This window comes from Callorhinchus milii, unplaced genomic scaffold (assembly GCF_018977255.1).
Source record: "Callorhinchus milii isolate IMCB2004 unplaced genomic scaffold, IMCB_Cmil_1.0 Scaffold1, whole genome shotgun sequence".
In the NCBI taxonomy this organism is placed as follows: Eukaryota; Metazoa; Chordata; class Chondrichthyes; order Chimaeriformes; family Callorhinchidae; genus Callorhinchus; species Callorhinchus milii.
This window is the reverse complement of record NW_024704742.1, coordinates 10509707-10533573: the sequence shown is the minus strand read 5'-3', so window position 1 is coordinate 10533573 and position 23867 is coordinate 10509707. Positions and strand designations below refer to the sequence as shown.

The 23867-nt window shown below is 42.9% G+C and overlaps 1 protein-coding gene across 2 annotated transcripts in view; it reads right to left on the bottom strand.

The window, feature by feature from the left end:
- Positions 1-8218: 8218 nt before the first annotated feature.
- The window catches only part of LOC103186728 (S-adenosylmethionine synthase), a 30838-nt gene continuing 15189 nt past the window's right edge, over positions 8219-23867 (bottom strand). The window contains exons 5-10 of one of the 2 annotated variants that reach the window (XM_007905935.2): positions 22211-22354; positions 20703-20921; positions 14543-14725; positions 13576-13709; positions 12487-12591; positions 8219-9649 (exon numbers count right to left, since the gene is read on the bottom strand). In XM_007905935.2, coding sequence (XP_007904126.1) covers positions 12489-12591; positions 13576-13709; positions 14543-14725; positions 20703-20921; positions 22211-22354 — 783 coding nt within the window. In that variant the 3' untranslated portion in view covers positions 8219-9649; positions 12487-12488. Of the gene's footprint in view, positions 9650-12112; positions 12592-13575; positions 13710-14542; positions 14726-20702; positions 20922-22210; positions 22355-23867 lie in introns of those variants that run through there. The other variant, XM_042338027.1, reaches the window with a different exon arrangement.

Below are 23867 nucleotides of genomic sequence, written 5' to 3'. Positions count from 1 at the left end.
TTTCCCTCATCTGAAAATGAACAAATATTGTTAATACAAAATTATTGTTCAGTTTGATCATTTGGAAACTTTTTATAAGGACTGAGGGAAAACAACTTCTAAATGCTGTCCGCATTCTCTGCACCCCGATTACCCTAGTCCTTGCCAAACTCCACTAGCTCCCTGTCACAGAACGGGTCGACTTCACTCTCGTGTTTAAATCCCTCCAAGCCTTGGCAGCCCCTATCTCTCCAGCCTCCTTTCTCTTCACAGCACTGCCCGCTGCCTCAGCTCTACTGGCTCCGGCCTCCTCCTTGTCCCTCGAATACTCCGCTCCACTATCGGCGGCCATGCCTTCAGCCACTACGCCCCGAAGCTATTGAACTCCCTCGATCAATCCCTTCACCTTGCCCTCTTTCTCCATTTTCAGGTTGCGCCTGAAGATCTTCCTCTTCAACCATGCCTATGGTCACCTTCCCCCTCTCCCTGGATTAACATCGGGCTCCGCCATTGTTAAGCTCTTTGGGACGCCACCTGGCGTGGAGGTCGCTATATAAATGCAAGTTGTTGTTGTGAAGACACTTTCCAGAATTCCTATGGAGTCCTGTCGCTCAGTGATTAGAGCAAACGAGTGGATCTGGGTTTGATTCCTGGCAGGGTGAAATGTTGGGCAAGTTTCCTTAATCCACACGCCTGTTTACCTAGCAATAAATAGGAACCCAGCTGTTAGTCGATTGGCGGATCGCTTTTCCGGGGATAATAATCCCTCTGAAATAAATAAATGATAATAATTTGGTCACTCAATCCAAAACTGTTTTTGGGACACTGCTGTGTGCAATTAGTTGCCATGTTTCGCCCACAAAATACACAGTGAATTCACTTTATAGTGAATTCATGTCATACGCTTTGAGATGTACCGAAGATGTGATAAGGCACTATATCAAATGCAAAGATTATTATTATGATTAATTCTACACAATCTTAAACTTTGAAATAAAACAATTTTACAGACTCAGACAAGATGGAATTTAGAGCCTCTGGTTGCTATATTCTGTACGTTAGATCATAAATATGAATCTTGGCATTTGATAAAATATCTATAATGTCAAAACACTTCACACGTAACTGCTGCCAAGTGTGATGAGTGTAAATTAGGAGGTAAGTGGTGCAGCTGTTTTGCACACCGCATGGTCAACACACGACTACCACCATGAAATAACAAATTTGTCTGAAGGAATGTTGGCAAGAACACCAGTAGAAACTCTACAACAACAACAACAATAAATTGTATTCATATGGCATCTTTCACACTGGACAGAGTCTCAGAACTCTCTTTAAATGATATGATATATCACCTAACGGAATGGGTTTAACATTTCATCTGAAAAATCGCACCTTCCGACAATGCAGTATTCTCCTGTGAGCTCAAAGTCACAACATGTATTTTGTATAAACAAACAACCATGTAGCCCATAAGGGAAAATGCTATCAACTGAATGGAGATGACTATCGTTACCTCGTGTAAAAGGTACTAATTCTCTAGAGAGAGTCTCTAGGCCACAGAGAGGATCAACAGAATGAAGTAAGACAAGCTTGTTTACCGTCACCCCACTTGCATCCCATAATTTATATATAAACCTAGATTAATCAGAAAATATTCGTTTGTGTGCAGTAATGTCCCACAAACAGCCAATGAAGTCAATGGCCAATTTTAATTTCATTTGGGGGATAGTTGGCCAGGTCACTGGGAGAAACTCCTTTCTCTTTTCTAATAGTGCCATGGGATCTTTAACGATCAGGAAGATGGGACCTTGGTTTAATATCTCTTACAAAGGACAGTACCTCCAACAATGCAACACCACCCACCCCCCACCCCACCCCACAGCACTGCAAAGCGTTTTTTTTAACCAACACAAAGAACTTTCAGACAAATATTTAATCTTTCAAAACTCTTTTTAAATATTGTAAAAGTATGCTATATTTCCTTTGAGCACTCTCCTCACTCCTGAGTCCTTTCCTGACCTTGTTTTCAAAAATAGAATTACTGAAATTTGTCTCAAGGGCTCAATTTCAACTCAACCTTTAATTTTACATTTTAAGCAATTTTAGAATATTGTAAATAAAACTTAGAAATAAAATATAGGGGCGCTATCCCCTCCCTATTAGAAGACGGACCCAACATGGTCATAAAATACAGTCAATCCACTTTACAATATATCCTGTGAAGAGCTTTGAGACGTCTCAGCGACATGATAAGGCACTATATCAAATGCAAGGATTATTATTATTATAACACACAATATGAATCAACACTGAGGTTTGATTCCAAAGAAACCCTTTAGCTTTAACAGTTCTCTGCTCGCCTCAGCGTTCTGTCTTTTGTTCCATTTCCCTTCCCTTACTTTTTTATTATCTTTGTCATTCTTGACTTTCTTAGTTTCTTGTTAAAATAATCCTTGCATTTGGTATAGAAACTTTCACATAAGGAGAACACCTCAAATTGTTCACAAGCCATATAGTGAAGTGTAGTTAATGCATATTTGTAGGTGAACACATGCAGCATTGCATGCAGCAATGTCCCATAAACAGACATGAAGTGAATGACCATTTATTTTTAATTGGTGGGGGGGATTGTTGGCCAGTTATCAAAAAATTCTTTTTGAATAGTGCAATGGGATCTTTAAGGTCCACCTTGGTTTTTAGTATCTCTTCCATGCTCCTCCAACAATCCAAAACTCCCCAGCACTGCACTGCAGTGTCAGACAAGAGTATGTGAGTTCACAGATGGAATCACTTTGGGCCCAAAACCATGCATGCTAAAATCAAACATAAAATCAATCGGCAGAAGCTACGGACATCTGATTCAGAGGTATGTGAGTTAAGGACTATGAACTCACAATCGATAATAATAATTGCATTTGATATAGCGCCTTATCACATCTTCGAGACGTTTCAAAGCACTACACAGTACATACTGTCAATGAATTCACTGTGTATTTTGTGGACGAAATTCAGCAGCCAATGTCAGCAGTGTCCCTCAAACAGTTGAGTATTGAGGTTGATACTCCTGTGCATTGCTGGGGCAGTGCTGCATTGTCGGAAATGCAGTCCTTTGCATGAGACACTAAACTGAGGTCCGGTCTGCCTGTTCAGGTGAACGTTAAAGATCCCATGGGGCTATTTGAAAAGAGAAAGGAATTTCTCACAGTGTTCAGCCCAGCAATCCCCCAAGTACAATTGGTTATTCCACGGTTATATCAAATGGAAGGTGCATTACTATTGTGATAATAAAACCATTGTCCAGATGGGCTTCTGACTGTTGTCAGATTTATTGGAGGTCTTGCTGCTGCTGTTGCTTCTTGTGATTCAAGATGTTTCTATCAGACACTTACAAGTTATTATAACCAATCAGTTCTTATTCAAACAAGGCTGTGCTGCTCTCCAGGTAAGCTCCAGATATTCATAGATTCATAGAAGTTACGGCACAGAAGGAGGTCATTCGGCCCATCGAGTCTGTGCCGGCTGTTTGACAGAGCAAGTCACTTTCACTAACCCCAATCACCAGCTTTCTCCCCATAAGCCTGCAAACCCGTCTTCCCCATCCTAAAGACATGTTTTAACCGCATTTTCTGTTTTTATGCTATCCTGAATCCTCACTTCTAGATTAAAAAAATGAACTTTTATTGATAAAGCAGACTAGGCTCAAAAGCCCAAGAAACTGATCTCTCAAAGTAAATTTTTGGCAACAACAACTTGAATTTACACACATTGCTCACACAGAGTAGCACCCCAGAGCGCTTAACAGTGGTGAAGCATGACTCTGAGCCGGGGCGGGGGGAAGTGACCGTAAGCACGGTGGAAGAAGAAGGTCTTCAGGCACGACCTAAAGATTGGGAAGGAGGGGGCAAGATGGATGGATTGAGGGAGAATGCTCCAGAATTTCAGGGTGTATGGCTGAAGGCACAGTGGCTGAAGGCACGGCCACCGATGGTGGAACAGAAGGAATGAGAGACAAGCAGGCGGCCGATGATTTGCTCAATATTGCTTTCCTGGGACTATGAGAAAGCAATAATGAGCAAAACGTAAATTAAGGCTTAGGTGGGGCTTCAGATTTACAAAGTAAAAATCGCGTAGCTCAGAGTCACACAAAAAGGTGGCACTAGGATGCTGAAAGTAGCAAACCATTTGCCTAGCGGGGTCGCCACTTACTGATATTTCTTAAAGCGTCCCTTGAATAGGTTAAAGAAGTTTTAAGGAATACCACAAATTTTACCACTAGATTTCAATAAGGCAGAGTGGCTATTAATAATAATAACCCTTGCATTTGATATAGCGCTTTTCACGACTTCTAGACGTCCCAAAGCGCTTCACAGAACACACTGTAAAGTGAATTGACTGTATATTTGTGGGCGAACGCGGCAGCCAATTGCGCACAGCAGTGTCCCACAAACAGTCATGGATTGAAAATAACCAATTTATTATTGTTTTGGGTTTTGGAGGGATTATTATTAGGTGTGTGGAGTAAGGAAACTTGCCCAAGGTTTCGCCCTCTGCCTGGAATTGAACTCAGGTCTCTCGCTTGCAAAGCGAGTGCTCTAACCACTGAGCCACAGGACTCCACATCCTGTCTTGGTAATTCAACCTTTCAGCTTTAAATTGGAAAATAGTCAATGCAGGTTTGAGGAGAATATGCAAGAGAGCAATCAACCTTTGGCTCTTAAACCCACTGCTGTGGGTGCAGAAATGCAGCTGTGACTTTGTGCCACTCCTGTGTAGATTTCTTCAGAGTTTTTAATTAAACTAATCAGTGGTACTGTTGCTTTCCCCGCTGTTTTCTAATTTGTCAAGTAAACTGACGTTGTTGAAGGTCTCCAATACCATCAATCTCTCCCTTTCATCTGCACTGTTCCCATCCCCTTAAAAACAGCGATAATCACCCTCATCCTGAAAAAAACATACCTGGACCCATCCCTGCCTTCTAACTACTGACCCATCTTCAACCTCCCTTTTCTTTTGAAGTTCCTTGAAAGAGTCATTGCCTCCTAGCTTCGCTCATTCCACTCCTACCATTCCCTTCACAAGCCCCTCCAATCAGGTTTCTGTGCAGCTCAGCGCACAGAAACTGCTCTGGTCAAGGTGACAAACAACATTTTGTCCATTTGTGACCAGGGATCCCTCTGCCTCCTCATCCTCCTCGACCTCTCTGCTGTCTTCAATACCGTAGACCACTCCATCCTCCTCCACCACCTCTCCTCTCACCGCAACCTTCAAGGTTCTATCCTTTAATGGTTCAGGTCTTATCTTTCACACCACCTCCAATTTGTCTCCGCCAACGTTTTTTCTTCCTGGCCCCACACAGTGTGGTGTTCCTCAGGGCTCTGTTGCCCTCCCCAACTCTTCCCTCCATAACCTGCAGATCATCCGGAACTCTGCAGCTCGTGTCCTCTCCCGCACCAGTCTCCGTGACCCCATCACTCCCACCCTTGCCCAGCTCCACTGGCTCCTCATCCCTCAGAGGATAGAATTCAAAATCCTCGTCCTCACTTTCAAGGCCATCCATGGCCTTCCCCTTCCTACTTCTCTGACCTGCTGACGTCCAATCAATCTGTCCACTCCCTCCGCTCAGCAGACTCCGGCCTGCTCCATGTCTCCCGCCCGACCCGCCCTACCATCGACAGCTGGGTTTTCAGCCTCTCTGCCCCCACTCTTTGGAACTCCATCCCACAATCCCTTCGCCTTGCTCCCTCTCTTGCCTCTTTCAAGGCACGACTCAAAACCTTTCTTTTTGACCATGCCTTCAGCCACTCTCCTAAACCCTTCTGCCCTCCCTCATCCCAACCCTGCCCCCATACTTGGGTCCTAATCCCTGACTGTTCAGCGGCCTTGGGACGTCCTCTCGAAGTGAAAGGCGCTTTCCAAATGTAATTTTGTTGTTGTTGTCTGTTGCTGCTGTTGCTGCTTACGATTCAAAGTGTTGGTGTTGGTTACTCAAAGCCAATCACACATTCATAGGGGTGAAGTTTGCAGTATTCCTAAATACATTCAATTTCTGACTTCAGCAACACCAGTTGGCTAAGCGGTGCGTTCCACTCAGAGTCCCAGTCATTGTGTGTTTGCCCCAAGGATACAATTTTATTTGTAAATTTGAAGTTCTGCTTCAGTCCTGGACTTGGTTATTTGTTTACTGTTGATCAGCAGTATTGAGGCATTCGTGAGAGGGCATACATCCAGAATTCAGTCACAACTGCAATGGATCAGAATTCTATTCCAATTACCTATGATTAAAGAAATATTCTCTAACTTCCGCTTTCCTTAAAGGGGAATGTCCTGACCAGGACCGCCTTCCTCCATTTCCACCACGCTTTGCAAGCGAGACACCTGGGTTTAATTCCAGGCAGGGTGAAACCTTGGGCAAGTTCCTTACTCCACACGCCTAATAATAATCCCTCCAAAAACCCAAAACAATAACGAATTGGTCATTTTCAATCTACGACTGTTTGTGGGACATTGCTGTGCGCAATTGGCTGCCGCGTTCGTCCACAAATATACAGTCAATTCACTTTACAGTGTGTTCTGTGAAGTGCTTTGGGACATCCTCCCGACATGAAAAGCGCTATATCAAATGCAAGGATTATTATTATTATTATTATTATTATTATGTTGCTCACCTCCGACCAGACCTCACCCCAGATACAGCTGAAACACTCGTCCATGCATTCATCACTTCCCGGCTTGACTTTTCAAATTCCCTCTTTGCCGGTCTCCCCAGCTCCACCATGCACAAGATTCAGCTGATCCAAAACTCTGTTACCCGCATACTCGCCCACTTTAAACTCCGTACCCCCATCACACCAGTTCTAGCTAGGCGTCACTGGCTCCCTATCGCTGAACGGATCAATTTCAAGATCCTCACACTCATTTCCAAATCTTCTTGCCCTGGCAACTCCCTACCTCTCTGACCTGCTTACACTCCAACCCACAACCCGCTGCCTCTGCTCAACTGGCTACGGGCTTCTGCATGTCCCTCATGCCCTCCATTCCGCCATTGGTGGCTGAGCTTTCAGCCATTATGCCCCGACCAATGAAAGTAATCTATTCCTATTTACCCTTGCTTGAAGACCTTTTAAACCTGTCATCTTAGCTCCCATGAAAAAGGTCTGCAATGAGAAAGGCTTTGATTTACAAGAGAGTTACTAATCACTTTATTCAACATTGTTCCAGCCAGAACACGTAAACTGCCCCCATCTGGTGGTTCTCTGGAACTGCAGCATTAAAAGGGCACAAGACAAGTCCCAGATTGCTCTACCGCCAGTGATTTACAGTTCAGACTCCAAAGCTCAAATTTAGGCATGGATTAGGGTATTAATGCGCATCTTAATTCAAAAGAAACAAAATAAATGCTCCTACTTTCTGTGTTCCACCATTTTATTTTGGATGCTTCTAGCATTTATCATAATAATAATCCTTGCATTTGATATAATAATAATAATAATCCTTGCATTTGATATAGCGCTTTATCACGTCTTCGATACGTCTCAAAACGCTTCACAGAATATACTGTAAAGTGAATTGACTGTATATTTTGTGGGCGAAACGCAGCAGCCAATTCCGCACAGCAGTGTCCCACAAATAGTCATGGATTGAGTGACCAAATTTCTTTTTAAGGGATTATTACAACAAGAGAAACATTTGTATAGCACCTCTTGTGTTGGGAGGATGTCCCAAGGCACTGGACAGTCAGTGTTTCGGACCCAAGCTGGTTATTACCCTCAGAAAATTCAAATATATGCACCTATTTTTACTCTTTTCCCCTTTAACCTTCCTGCATGGTTGTCTGGTCTTGTTGTCTTGTGCTTTCTGGGTTCCATGCACCATTTTAGGTAGTTTTGCTCTTGTTTCCTCTACAGAGATGTAAATAATGTCTACTAGTCAGCACAAATGTCTTGCTTAAAAATATACCAGCAGTTTTTTTAAAAAAGACAAAGCAGGATTATTTTTTCCTCATGTGAAATAACATTTTGAATTGCTGGCATTCTTGTAATGAGGAACCAATTGAGTTATGTCTATTGCAAAGTTTACAGTTGGAGCTGTATTTTTTAATGTGCCACATGAGAGGCTGGCTTCATCCAGACTTAGGCAGTCATTTACATCTGAAAGTACTTATGAGCGCTCCCTCTGCAGTGTTCAACACACAAGCCAGCAAAACTGTGTCTTGTAGAAGACTTGAGTTCTTCCAATGTTCTTTTGAATATTTATTAGCCAGTAATAATTCACATCCACAATATCTCACGAACGTAGCTCCACAATGTAATATTTTAGCATGAAGTACAAAATGATGGTAAAAGCATATTTAAGATCTTGATATTCTACTGTTTCTAAAAAATATGTTTAGAGCACATAATTATTTTTGATAGCTTTATCATTCTGATAAAGTGTGAAAATAAAAAAAATTGCACAGCAATAGAAATAACAGCCAGATTTTTCAGTGATTACCAATGCAATTTATGAATGACTGACTATACACTAATTAATTACTGACAATATGAATGTTTTACATTTTAATCCAAATTGTCTGAAGCAAAGTCCAAAATAGCATTTGAAAGGGAATTGGACAATTACTTGAGGAAAATAATATTAAGAGTATGGAGGAACCAATACCAGCACATTTAATGGCTGAATGGTTTATTTCTGTGCTACAAACTTTCTGATTCTACTGCAACCATTTTGCAATCTTGTGAATTTTGTGGTCCAGCTCACCTCTAGAAAAAACATTTGGTGTGAATCTGCAATCAGTTTCCCCTTACTTGGTTGCGTCCTTCATATGAAATTAGTGAACTTTCTGTGCACCAACTAGTTCAGGGCAATGCTGTTTTGATTTATAATGTTAGGGAGGTTTAATAAAGACTCCAGTGATTAAGTTAGCAGTTGAATGTGTCCTGTGCCAGGACATCAAAGTGTAGTACATCAAACTGTAGTAACTATATTTTGTAGACTCACATACATTCAAGGAACAAATGGTACAAACTTCTCAGTATATCACATTAATTGATTTGCTTTAGATCCCAAATAACATTATGTTGAGAACATTGCAATGGAGTGTCAGCCGAAACTGAGGTCCTGACATGGTTTGATGCAAGTTCCCACCATTTTGATTTTGTTTGGATTACGATTTGAAGTAGGCAATTTTTTCTTTAATCTTTAATATTTTCTTTAATTTCATTTTTGTAGCTGAAGATGTTTTCCCATAACAAATTCTTGTTTTAATTAGTTTTGTGTTAAAGATGTTTTCTATAACAATTCAAGTTTTATAACAATTCATGTTTTTATATAACAATTGGTGTTTTTCATTGGTGTTTGTTGAGGATGTTCTTCAATAACAATTCTACAGGTGCAGCGACAATTCTGCAGATTATATTTTATTATTATTTTTATGTAAGATAATTGCTTCATGGACATGAGAATGTTCTGTGGAAAATCAATTATAATAGATGTATGGCTTAACTACACTTTGTTCAACCTAGGACAGAGCATATCAGGTTCTGTCCACACAAGAGCCATGAAGTGGTGAAGCAAATGTGTTGTCTTCGGGATTAAAATCCATCAGACTTGTACTGTTCCATCGTTTCATCAACTTTCAGCAATTTCAGGAAGAAGTAAAACTGCAGAAATTCTAGAATGTTGAAATCATTTGGAAAGGGAGGAGAAGAATAACAACATATAACAACTGGCGAGTAAAGTACACAGCTCAGCTGTACACTCTTAAAGATTCAACTTTGACTTTGTAATCACTGAACCCAAGCAAGAGGTTTCAGGTCTGAATCAAAAGACCTTTCATTGATGTAAGACTTTTGCCTGCTGTTTGTGAACTTACCAACTGATTTTGATACAGGTATGTGTCTATGCTATTGACCTGTCTGTTGTATTTGTGATAATTGAACAAACAAACTTCACATTTCTCATCAAGTAAAGAATTTTTAAAGCATTTTGCTGAGTGTCTTCGGTTCATCTGTTCTCAGGTCCTTTATTAAAAGAGGACTGAGTAGAATAAGTCAGTCTTATTCTGTTCATTGTTCAGAACCCAACATCTTCAACTGACATATTTTTCTGTCCCCATTAACTCCCGGACACAGGGCATGAGGGCATCTGTAATTCACTCCTGCACTCCCCCGCCCCACATGTGAGCAGTACACATATACTAGGTAACTGAAAGTTAGGTCTACTCAGGACTGCAAAACTGAAGCAAAATTTGTGGTAACATTTGAAATATTCTCAGTCTTATTTCAGAGCCTTAGATAACAAACAAAAAATGGTACAAAAAGTCCTCTCCAATTAAACGGTTTGCCAATGGCCAAGTCTTAATGCCACTACTGTTTAACCCGAGGTGTGCATTTGATGTTTGTAATGGTTTACAACAACAACAACTTGCATTTATATAATGCCCTTCACGAGGGGTAGCGTCCAGGAGCGCTTGACAGTGGCGGAGTCTGACCCCGAGCTGGGGGAGAGGGTGGGGGAAGGTCACCGTAAGCACGATCAAAAAGGAAGATCTGGCTGGCATTTGAAAGTGGGGAGGGAGCGGACAAGGTGGATGGATTGAGGGAGAGAGTTTATTGGACAATCGTTTTCCATTTAAAGGAGAATATAATAATCCTTGAATTTCATACTGCGCCTTCCAATGTAAGGAGAACATCTCAAATACAGTGCAGTGACTGAGTATTCCATGGGTGAACACGTTGGCCAATTTGCACAGAGCACAAATGGGGAAAGTACTAGGAGAAGTGGGGCCCCTTTTCATATGTATAGGATCCCCACTCAATTGGCTTATTCTGTAGTCCTGTAGCTCAGTGATCAGAGCACTCACCGCACAAGCGAGAGACATGGCTTTGATTCCCGGACAGGGTGAAATGTTGGGCAAGTTTCCTTACTCCACACACCTCTGTTTACCTAGCAGTAAGTAGGAACCTGGTTGTTAGTCGATAGTCTGTTGGTCATTCAATGCACGACTATTTGTGGGGTACTGCTGTGCGCCATCAGTTATCTATAAACTCAATTTCCTCTTGTGCACACCACGTTTCTAACTAATGATCAAAGTTAATTATCTGCTTATTATTTCTTCATTCCCAGATAGTAAAGGAACTTGTTTTTATACAGTCCTTTACAGTGACTGCCAGACACTGAGCAGGGAAGTTGGGGTAGTTGAATGCAGGTACAGTTGAAGTCGTGGATTTTCAGGAGGTTTTCAAAGGCAGAAGGTGAGGCGGCAGGATTTAGGGAGAGTGATCCAAAGGGTAGAGGCATAGTGACTGAAGGTTCGGGGGCTGACAGTCAGGCAAAGGGTCTGTTGGAAGATATGCCATTATTGGCTTGGATTTGCATGTGATGCACAATTGGTCAAATGACAAACAGCTCTGGGGCTCTGGGACATTAACCAGTGATCACCTCGTTGTTAGTCAGCTTCTGCTCTGAACCTGGACCATTAGACTGTGCTGCTGACTACAGTTATGACGGAATGTTTAATCAGTTCCAGAGCTTCGGGGCGTAGTGGCTGAAAGTATGGCCACCGTTGGTGGAGCGGAGGTGCCGAGGAACGAATAGGAGGTCAGAACCGGCCAAGGGGCAGCAGAAGGTGGTGGAGTGTGGGGAGTAAGCAAATTGGAGAGGTAGGGAGGTGCGAGGGCATGAAGGGATTTGAAAACGAGTAAGAGGATCTTGAAATCGATCTGTTCAGTAATTGGGAACCAGTGGAGCATAACAACGGCTGTGTGATGGGGGTACAGAGTTTTGTGCGGGTGAGTATCTAGGCGGTGGAATTCTGAATTAATTGTATTTTGTGTATGGTGGAGCTGGGGAGGGCATTTGAAAAGTCAAGCCGGTAAGTGACAAAGGTGTGGACAAGGGTTTCGGCTGCTGTGGATGTGGCCCTACAATGGTCATTTTTGGGGGACTGAGCATGGATTTCCACTCTTAAAATAGCAATGCTGTGAAAGGACTAACAAAAAAACTTGCTTCGGGGTCAAAAACAATAGTGGTGCTGGAACCTGGAAGAGGAGCAAACCACTTAGCCTGGAAAGAATTGCACCAACTATTGGAAGTTATCAAAAGGTTCCTTAAATAAAATGCTTCAAAACTATTGTGAATTTGACCTTGTTATTTAATGTGTTGGTCATGGCACAACTATTTAAGGTAATAAAACTGTCTGAATGCAGTCTTTGTGGAAGTGTTTTACAACAAATCTCAAACACTCAGGCAACGATGCTGTAAAATTCACTGTAGAATGTTGCTATAATGGTGCCACTGGGATGTAAAAGTCTGTGATTTTTGCACTGGTTTGTAGTTTTCAAATAAAATTCAAATTATTGGTGTGACAACTCGAACCTGCAGGCCAGTAAACCTGAGTGCAACTCTAAACCAGATTTCACCACCAATTCGAGGAAGGTTGGGTTTTTCACGTACTGCCTTGCAAACCTATCAACCGGTACGTTTTGTGCACATATGTGCGGCAGGTACCGTTAAAAAACCAAGTTCTTTGGTTTTTCCCAAGAGAATTCCTCTCTGCCGAAATGTCCATAACAAGCTGTCTTTTGATAGATGGGCTTCTTCAGGTCCAACTCCCTGATGTGAATAAGAGCAGAGATGTCAAAGACATTGCTTGAAGTTTATTGGACAATCATTTTCCATTTAAAAGAGAATATAATAATCCTTGAATTTCATACTGCGTCTTCCATATAAGGAGAACATCTCAAATACAGTGCAGTGACTGAGTATTCCATGGGTGAACACGTTGGCCAATTTGCACAGAGCACAAATGGGGAAAGTACTAGGAGAAGTGGGGCCCCTTTTCATATGTATAGGATCCCCACTCAATTGGCTTATTCTGTAGTCCTGTAGCTCAGTGATCAGAGCACTCACCTCACAAGCGAGAGACATAGCTTTGATTCCCGGACAGGGTGAAATGTTGGGCAAGTTTCCTTACTCCACACACCTCTGTTTACCTAGCAGTAAGTAGGAACCTGGTTGTTAGTCGATAGTCAATTGGTCATTCAATGCACGACTATTTGTGGGGTACTGCTGTGCGCCATCAGTTATCTATAAACTCAATTTCCTCTTGTGCACACCACGTTTCTAACTAATGATTAAAGTTAATTATCTGCTTATTATTTCTTCATTCCCAGATAGTAAAGGAACTTGTTTTTATACAGTCCTTTACAGTGACTGCCAGACACTGAGCAGGGAAGTTGGGGTAGTTGAATGCAGGTACAGTTGAAGTAGTGGATTTTCAGGAGGTTTTCAAAGGCAGAAGGTGAGGCGGCAGGATTTAGGGAGAGTGATCCAAAGGGTAGAGGCATGGTGACTGAAGGTTCGGGGGCTGACAGTCAGGCAAAGGGTCTGTTGGAAGATATGCCATTATTGGCTTGGATTTGCATGTGATGCACAATTGGTCAAATGACAAACAGCTCTGGGGCTCTGGGACATTAACCAGTGATCACCTCGTTGTTAGTCAGCTTCTGCTCTGAACCTGGACCATTAGACTGTGCTGCTGACTACAGTTATGACGGAATGTTTAATCAGTCGCGCCAAGTAGTGAATGAGACAAACCTGACAATGACTCCGGGGCGCAGATCAAAGTTGGTGTTCACAATCTCCAGCAACTCGTATTCTGATTTGGTTGAGGTCCCGTAATGGAAGATCGAGATCGACAGCGGGTAGCTGATGCCAATTGCATACGATAACTAATAGAAGAATAAAACAGTGATTTTTTTTAACTGAGGTCTACTTGCATTATGTTTTGTTTCTTTCTGGATATGGTAAAAGAGAGAATTTGCATTCTTATAGCTTGCATCCTACCGTTCAGCTTCTCAGCCCTCACACTCTGGAACTCTATCCCGCAATCCCTCCACCTTATCCCCTCTCTTGCCTCCTTCAAGTCCTGTCTAAAGACCTTCCTCTTCAACTGTACCTTCAGCCACCCTCCCACCCCCATCCCCCCTGTCCTGCACCCCTCCCAGCTCGGGTCCAAAACTCCTGACTGTCCAGCACCCTGGGACGTCTTTCCAGTATAAAGGATGCTATACAAGTGTAATTTGTTGTTTTAAAGCACCTCATTGCATCGAAACATCTCACAATGGCTCAGTTGGTAGTACTGTTGGCTCTGAGTGAATTGGCCACGTTGTGAATATTGAACTCAGTCACGGCTGACATGCTGGGGGAGTTCTGCATAGATGGAGCTGCTGACCTTCAGATGACATGTTAAACTGATGCCCCATCTGCCTGTTCAAGTAGACATTAAAGATCCCATAGCACTATTTGAAAACAAAAGGGAGTTTCTCCTGATGTCTTGGCCATCAAGACCCCAAATAAAATTGGTCATTGACTTCATAGCTGTTTGTGGAACATGGCTGTGTGCAAATCGGATGCACATTCGCCTCCATTCACTACACTTAACAGTCGATGATGTAAAGCACTCTGAGATGTCTCGACAGCATGATAAAGCACTATATCAAATGCAGGGATCATTATAATAATCTTGCAACTTCTTGTTTGTTATAAGCACAAACAGGCTTACCTGAATTAAAACTCTCCTGCACAGCCCAGCCTTTACCAAGGATTTTGCCACCCAGCGTGCAGCATAGGCAGCAGAGCGATCAACTTTGGAAAAGTCCTTCCCAGAAAAAGCACCCCCACCGTGAGCACCCCATCCTCCATAAGTGTCAACGATGATCTTCCGTCCTGTGAGCCCTGCATCACCCTTGAAAAGAGGCAAGAGTTAGACTTTCCTTACTCTTCTCTCCTCCTCCTCGCCCGAGGATCAGAAACTCTTGCTTTGCTCCAGTTCTATATTCATTGGCAGGTCTGCTGGCCAAGTGACAATTCTTCATGTGTATGCTTAGGATAGAGGATAGTGAGTGCCAACCGACTATTTACAGCTGGAGGGGTCATGGGAAGGAAGACACAGATATTCCAGTTCAGCTCAACCTTATCAGCAGTTTGTACCTGTGAACACTGGAGTGTGATAAGTTGCCCTTTTAGCTAAGATTACAAAACAACAATTTACATTTATATAAGTCTTTCACACGGGATGGCATCCCAGAGTGCTTGATAGTGGTGGACCCCAAGCCAGGGGGAGGGAGTGGGAAGGTGACTGTAAGCACAATCAAAATGGAAGATTAAGTGTAGGCCATCTGTTGTTAACAGTTGCTCCTTGGGCTGTGCACTTGATAATGCCTGACAGAAGTTCAGATACCATATAAGGATATGGGATATAGATGTACCTCGATCTGAACTGCCCCATGGTTTATCTGTGTGGTGCAGAGCTACTGCCAGGAATACTAAGCCTTCGGTCCTCTGTTGGTTTGGGATGTCAGAGGGTCTTGATCTGCTTTCAAAGAGGTGTGGAGAAACTGGAATATGACTCTAACCTGAGCCCTTGATCACCAGGGTGAGACCAGGCTTGCCCAGGCCAGGGAGGCCATCCAGCCACTTGACTTGGTCAAGTGGTCGTGAGTAAGGAATTGGGTCCTTATTGTCATTTGATGATTTGGGATGCAGATTTGGGGAGGAAATTGGTTGTCTGGGGGACAACCTACCTTCTCATTTGAGGAACAGGATTCAGTCTAACTTGGTTTAATAGAAGGTAAATGAGAACAGCCTAGCATCAAAATAAAGCAGAACATTCCCCCTTCCCCTCCTCCCCAACTCATCAGTCTTGAGGTCAATTGTAGCATCATTATCATTACACCAGCCTGGTTTGATCTCTAGTAAAGACTAAAGATCAAACCAAAGACCTTAACAAAGGCACAGTAAGGTTTTGGGAAACAGTTTCAACTTGCATTTATATAAAGCCCTTCATGTGCAGTAGCATACTGGAGCGCTTGACAGTAGCGGAGTGTGACAATGAGCCAAGGGAAGGGAAAGGAGGGAGGTGACGGCAAGCACGATCAAAAAGGAAGGTCTTTAGGCGGGATTTGAAGGTGGGGGAAGGGGGCAAGGTGGAGGGATTGAGGGAGAGAGTTCCGGAGTTTCGGGGCGTAGTGGCTGACGGCACTGCCACCAATGGTGGAGCGTAGGGTACGGGGTACGAACAGGAGGCTGGAGCCAGCTGATAGGAGCCAAATTCCCAGCAGTTCTTTAGAAACTGGGGAGTAAACAAATTTGAAGATGTGGATGGGAGAAAAAGAGGAAGATGCGAAGGAGAGGAAGAAAATGGAACATTTGACTGGAATGATTCCCTCACAGCTTGTGAGCTGTGATTTCAAATGTTCCCTTATGCTGTGTGTTAAAAGTAATGCTAAACAGAACTACAGTATTCTAAATAATTCAGAAGGCTCATATTGATTCATGCCTTGAACAGGCAATTCCTTTGATATTCATTCTATTTTATCTTTTTGTATTCTTTTAACCTAAAAACGCTGTATTTCCACTAAAACAGTAATATTACACACAAGGGCGGAGTGTGAAATAAATCAATAAATCAAAATAAATCAACATGAAAGGAAATGGTTCTTAACCCGTTGAGCAATGGCAGAGGGTTCAGCTCTCAAGAATTTGAGCTTCTCAATTGAAACCATTCTGTAATCATGGACAGCGCGGAGTATAACAGAAGAATAGAATGGACCCGCGGAAAATTCCTCACTTTATAATATCATTTTAAGCTAAATGATTTGTTAGTTGGGAGAATTAGAGAGAATAAGAAAAATCAGCTGATCCTGGAAATCTGAAATAAAGCCAGAAAATGTTGGAAATGGAGAGGGCAGCAATTACAATCTGAAAGAGAGAGAGAGAGAGCGAGTGACAGGGGCTTAGTGTGAGTATGACTCTTTGGGAACTGAGTTAGGGAAAAATTAGTGAAGGTCTCTGCTTTTGATAGGTATGCAGTGACCCCTGCTGGATGTCTATGAATATGGACACTGGATGAGGACAGGATTAGACTGGGCTGATTTGTTCTTCATTTCCAGTATTTCTGAATAGATTGGGGAGCCGGCCTGACTAACTAGTGGCAATTGCCATTTGACAAGCAGAAATGCAGAGGGTGAGAGTCGGGAAGGAAAAAAGACAGTGGTAGCCCATATGATCCAAGAGGGATTCATGGAAACATAGAATTACACAGCACCGAAGGAGGCCATTCGGCCCATCGTGTTCTTAACCCTTCGAGCAATGGCAGAGGGTTCAGCTCTCAAAAATTTGAGCTTCTCAATTGAAACCATTCTGTAATCATGGACAGCGCGGAGTAGAACAGAAGAATAGAATGGACGCCGCCTCTTTGAAAGAGCTATCCCACTCTCCCGCTCTCTCCCTTGCAAATTTGTCCTCCCCAAATATCTACCCACTTCTCTCTTGAAAGTTGTTATCAAATTTGCTTCCACCTCCCTTTCAGGCAGTGCATTCCAGATGCGAACAACTCGGATTTGGGAGCACTGTCAGATAGATGCCTGAAACCTTTAGCACAGCGGGCAACAGCAGTAAAGAAAGCAAATGGGATCTCTGTGTGCATTGTTAAAGTTTAGAGCACACGTCACAGGAAGCCATACTAATACAGGGCATTGTCTGGCCCTACCTGGAGAACCATTTACTATTTTGGCCAATGCATTATATTAAGTGCAAGTTGTTACTGTAAGGGCATCTTGGCATTGGTGAAGCCCTTGCCCCATATCCTTAATACCCTGACCTAACGAATATCTATCCACCTCCGTCTTAAAGATGGGAATGGATCCAGATTTCCACTAGCCTTTGGGTGAGACCCAAGGTGATGAGGCATTCGGAACAGAAGTTGAGGGAAGATAAATGTCAGGGAGAAACCTGCAGGGAAGCTTGGGAAACTGGGAGACAATCTAGATGTTGAGGGAGATTAGAAGGATGGTAGAGCATGAGATGCTCAAAAGAGAAAATACCAGAGGAATAAGAGGATAGAACCATAGAAATTTGCAGGCCTGAAACACCATTCAGCCCATTGTGGAGTCCTGTAGCTCAGTGGTTAGAGCACTCGCTTTGCAAGTGAGAGACCTGAGTTCAATTCCAGGCAGAGGGCGAAACCTTGGGCAAGTTTCCTTACTCCACACGCCTAATAATAATCCCTCCAAAAAAAAAAAAACAATAATTAAAAAATTGGTCATTTTCAATCTACGACTGTTTGTGGGACATTGCTGTGCGCAATTGGCTGCCGCGTTCGCCCACAAATATACAGTCAATTCACTTTACAGTTTGTTCTGTGAAGCGCTTTGGGACGTCCTCCCGACGTGAAAAGCGCTATATCAAATGCAAGGATTATTATTATTATTATTATTATTGTGTCTGTGCTGGCTCTTTTAACAGTAATCTCTTCAGTCCCATTTCCCTGCCTTTTCCCCATACTCCTGTAGACTGATTTGGGCAGATGCAAGGGCTATAGTGAACAATATGGTGGGGCAGCATCTGAGAGGGAAGGTGTCGTCAGGCATGAGGCAGGTTTCAATGAGGCTAACAATGTCTGTCTTTGTCCAGGATGAGACTGTGGATGTGGAGGGAACTTTGCTGGTGTCTTGGAGGTGAATGGGTAGAGCAGAGATAACTGAGCAGTTTGCATGGGGGATGGGGAGGACTGATTGGGAAAGGCAGGGATGTGGATGAGCGAGATGAGATTTGTTCCCAAGGGGCAAGACAGGTGGCACTTGCAGTAAGATTAAGTGAATTGGGAAGTCAGGATGGCTTCTCTGAGCAGGCCATTGGCGGGTGCCATGGTGAGCATGGTGGAGGGAGCAGACTGGAGCAGAGAGAAGCCATGAGAGGGTACAATAGAGAAACAAGGAGAGCAATAGAGAAGCTAGAGGAGTGAGCAAGAGGTGGGTTAATGTCGCAAACTGGGGCATGGTGACTGAGGAAAGGAGAGCAGATGGGAGGCCAGTGGAGGGACAGGAGATGGGGAGCTCAGGTCAGGAGTGGCAGCCAAGCCCCATACCAAGACAAATTGCAGTTTAGTGGGACATGGTCAGGTCCGTGGGGAGAGGTCTGAAACAGTGCAAATGCTCATGCCAGAGCTAAGAAGGTTCAGGGGTCAGCTTATTGAAGCATTCCACATTGCAAAGTCTACTAAACCCTCATAAGGTTGAAAAGCAATGATTTGTAACATGAGTCATTGCTAGTTTCTCAGAATTGCCAATGAAGGAATCCTGTTGATTTATACGGTTGCTCACGGGAGATTGACAAGAACCAGAATAGAGTTCAAGTTTTCGGAGCAATATCCTGTGAGTTGGACAAAGTATATTGGCTGTTTCTGGCAAGAATCCCTGTTAGCAACTCTGAACGCAAGCTGGTGTTCTCTTCCTTTGCTTCCCTCCCACTTAATGGGTTTAATATGGTCAATATTGTGAAGTGAATTATGTATAATATAAATAATAATAATTCTTGTATTTGATATAGCATCTTATCACATCTTCAAGGCGTCTCAAAGCGCTTCACAGAAAATACTGTAAAGTGAATTGACTGTATGTTGTGGGCATGTGAGACAGTATATAATTTTTTAAAAGCAAAGTCTTTAGCCAGGTGAACCTCAAAGCTGTTTTTCCAATTTTATACTCCATCTCTATAAAGCGCTTTGCGACGTTGCCTTATGTGAAAAGGGCCATATTAGTGCATATTGTTAAAAAATTGTTTCTAAACCGTTCGTTCTATTTTCGTGCAGAATGCGGCTGTAGTTCTCAAAGTTAGTTCAGCTCACTGCTGCCTCTTTCATCTAAATGACAATACTGTTCTGTCTTTCTCAATTTCTGCTGCTTTTGATATGCAGAGCACAAAACTGACTATTGCAAATCAATGTACCTCCTAAGTCCTTTCATCCCAATACAATACAAAATTACATTTGTATAGCACCTTTCACGTCAGGGGAACGTCCCAAGGCGCTGGGCAGTCCAGTGGGTTGGGATCAGGGAGGCGGAGGGCCGAAGGCTCAGTCAAAGAGGAGGGTTTTAGAAGCACCTTGAAGGAGGCAAGGGTGGGAGCGAGGCGAAGGGAAGTAAGTACGTTTGAATATATTTAAATCCATATATAAATGCATATCCCAGAGTAAGACACTATTAAATGTTGAACTCAATATTTTCCTATTTACTAAGAAAGTGATGGATGAGTTCTAGGACTTTGCCCTGGATTTGGTTATATGCAGGTTCACTTTCTTCTATATGTCAAGGTATAGCTTTATAATTCTAACTTAGTGTTACATCACCAAGCCTAAATCGACAACAACAATAACTTGCATTTAAATGGCGCCTTTCACGCGGGGATAGCATCCCGGAGCACTTCACAGTGGCAGAATTTGACCCCGGGCCTGGCGGAAGTGACCGCAAGTACGAGCAAAAAGGTAGCAAAAAAAGGTTGCTTTATGTGGGATTTGAAGGTGTGGAGGGAGGGCGCAAGGCAAAGGGAATGAGGGAGAGAGATCCAGCGTGCAGTGGTTGAAGGTACAGCTACCAATAGTGGAGCGGAGGGCACGAGGTACGAACAGGAGGCCGGAGCTAGCTGAGCGCAGGCAGTGGTTGGTGGAGTAGGGGGGATAAGCAGGTTGGAGAGGTAGGGAGGTGCCAGGCCAAGAAGTGATTTGAACACGAGTGAGAGGATTTTGAAATCGAAGAAGCAGATAAACCAATGAACCACTATCAACACGTGCACTGTAGTGAAACACACCTATAGGATCCAGCTTAACGCAGTGCCTTCTGGTGGATGATCAGGGTTCCACTGTAAAGCTATTTTTACTTAGTTACCTGTGGTCCACCGTGGACAAATCGCCCACTGGGCTGCAGGTGATAAACTGTCCTGCTGTCGAGATACTTTGTAGGAATAACTTCCTTGATAACTTTTTCTCTGAGGTCTTGCTGTATCTGCTCGAGTGGGGTACTGGGCTTGTGCTGGACGGAGATGACCACAGTGTGGACACGCAGGGGTTCCATGGCACCGTTGCTGTCCTTGTACTCCACAGTCACCTGCAAAATTTGACATGTAACGTTCATTTCACTGTCACTGTGCTATATATCCTCCTTTCCAGGTGCTGCTACACCAGTCTCATGGCCTAATGTCTGAAGAGCTGTTACTAATGGTGTTGGCTGAGTGCCTCAGTACAGTCACTGCTGCTCAGCCTTTTCCTATTTAAACTGCTGCAGAGTTTATTCTCACTGGGAGGTCGTTTTCTTGGTATTATATCAGTAACACAATGGCCTTGGTTTGAGCAGTTATAGGGTTAGAATCCAAGCGTGGATCTTTTTACGGTTACAATAAAAATAATAATAATCCTTGCATTTAATATAAAGCCTTATCACGTTGTTGAGATGTCTCAAAGCGCTTTACAGAACATGCTGTAAAGCTAATTGACTGTATGTTTTGTGGGCAAAACTCAGCAGCAAATTGTGCATATCAGTGTCCCACAAACAGTTGTGAATTGAGTAACCCAATTTTTTTTGAAGGGATTATTACCCCAAATGACTAACTATCAGGTTCCTACTTATTGCTGGTAAACAGTAGCCTTGGATGTGGGGGGTGGGGGAAGGGGAGTGGGGCAGCTTCTTTCTTTATACCAGAAGAAGGTTTACCTTTCTGTGCCCTGGAAAGCTTGGTTGATAATTGATTGATCAATATGACAGTCCGCTCATTCTGTTGTAAATTGTTGTAAGGATTCAAAAGAATCCCTTCGAAAACCAACATTAATAATAATGTGGTCACTCAATCCATGGCTGTTTGTGGGACATTGTTCTGCACGATTGGCTGCTGTGTTTTACCCGCAAAATATAGTCACTACGCTTTACAGTATATTTTGTGAAGTGCTTTGAGACATCTCGGAGATGTGGTCAGACGCTGTATCAAATGCAAGATTATTATGATCATTTCCTATATTTCCTATCCGTGAGACCTGTTGGGAATCTTGTCCAGACAATCCTCCCCATAAATGAACATTATCATTTATGTAGTTTGATATCTTGGTATCACAAATGCTTAGCGTATGTGTGTGTGTGTGTGGTGGGTTGGGGAGGGCTGGTGGTGGTACAATGATATCACCAGATCACCAGCCAATGTTTTGTCTACATTGACCTGGATGCTGACTACTATTTCCATATCTCTGCTCTTTCTTGACATGTAGCACGAGGTTCAAAGCTGTGATCCACTGGGGAGAAGGTGGCCCATCACCTCATTCTCTATGTTTGTAAACTTTGATATCGGGTTATGCGCAAATATCTTGACTAGCCTTATCCTGAACCTTGTTTTATTTAACTGTACTTACCTGCGTTTTACAATCAGGCATAACCCAAAGTAGTATTCCACTCCTCTCCAGTTCCCTTATCTTTGCATTTAGCTTGTGAGCGAGCAAAATGGTCAACGGCATGGATTCCTCAGTCTCGTCTGTGGCGTATCCAAACATTAAACCCTGAAATTAAGCATTCCAGTGGGGGTCAGGGATTACAAAACCATGCTCTGAAAGATTGCATGGTGTAAAAAGGATCACCATTATTATGCCAAAAGCATTAGGAAAATTCCTCTTTTGAGATTCGTTCACAAAAATGTCACGATGACAAACCTATCAACATCCACACAGCCAGTTGTTCGGATCTGGAATGCACTGCCTGAAAGTTTGGTGGAAGCTGATTCAATAACAACTTTCAAGAGCGAAGTAGATAGATATTTGGGGAGTTCAAGTTTGCAGGGCTATGGGGAGAGAGTAAGGGAGTGGGATTAGTTTGGATAAGTCTTTCAAAGAGCCAGCACAGATACGATGGGCCAAATGTCTTCTTTCTGTGCTGCATAATTCTGATTCTATGTCACTATTTTGACTTTAATGGGAGGAAAGTGACGTGCGACACTATTCTCATCACATGAATATTTGGCAAATGTTTATTGATGACAACAATGATCCCTTAAACTGTGAAGAACAGCAATCCTCTCCTAGGGTTGTCACCTCTGAGACGCAATAAATAAATGCCCGTTGCCACCTCAAAATAAAAACAGCTGAGATGCAAAAAAACGACTACAGACTTGTAAAGTCCTGTAGCACAATGTGGAGTCGTGTAGCCCAGTGGTTAGAGCACTCGCTTTGCAAGCGAGACACCTGGGTTCAATTCCAGGCAGAGGGCGAAACCTTGGGCAAGTTTCCTTACTCCACACACCTAATAATAATCCCTCCAAAATAAAACAATAATAAATTGGTCATTTTCAATCCACGACTGTTTGTGGGACACTGCTGTGCAAAATTGGCTGCCGTGTTTCGCCCACAAATATAAGGTCAATTCACTTTACAGTCTATTCTGTGAAGCCCTTTGAGATGTCGAGAAAATGTGAAAAGCGCTATATCAAATGCAAGGATTATTATATTTATTATAAACCATTTCAATTTGGACCTCAGTCACCCAGTTCTATATAATTTTACCCGTGATATCAATTCATCTAGTCTTTTAGTCTTCTTTTGTGCTACTGAAATATAATGTTTTTCATGTGCAGGATGAAAACGACATATTTATTTCACTGGCAAAAAAGAAGGGGCAAATACAATCAAACATTTTATGTAATTCTCATTTTCATAGTTTTCGATCTTGTCAACTCCATAGCCTGGTAGAGCAGGAAAGGTAGGACAGCTCTCCAGTGGCAGAAAGAAGTAATTCCACTAAAACTTTAGCAAATCGATAGCGAAAGAGCTATTGCACTCAGCTCCTGTTAACTCTGCAATTCAAAACCTTAACGGAGAGGGTGGTCCTAGCAAGACAAGCATTTCTCTTCAACACAAAGGCCCTTTCTCTATCTCTGTTAATTGTGCAAGGTTACCCCAGTGGCCTTAATCAGCCCTCGCAGAGCACTATTGCTGACCTATGTCTGCATTATTGGATGATGCATTATTGAAGTTGGGTTGATTTCAGTTCACTTAGTATGTCTGAATCGAGCCAGCCCTC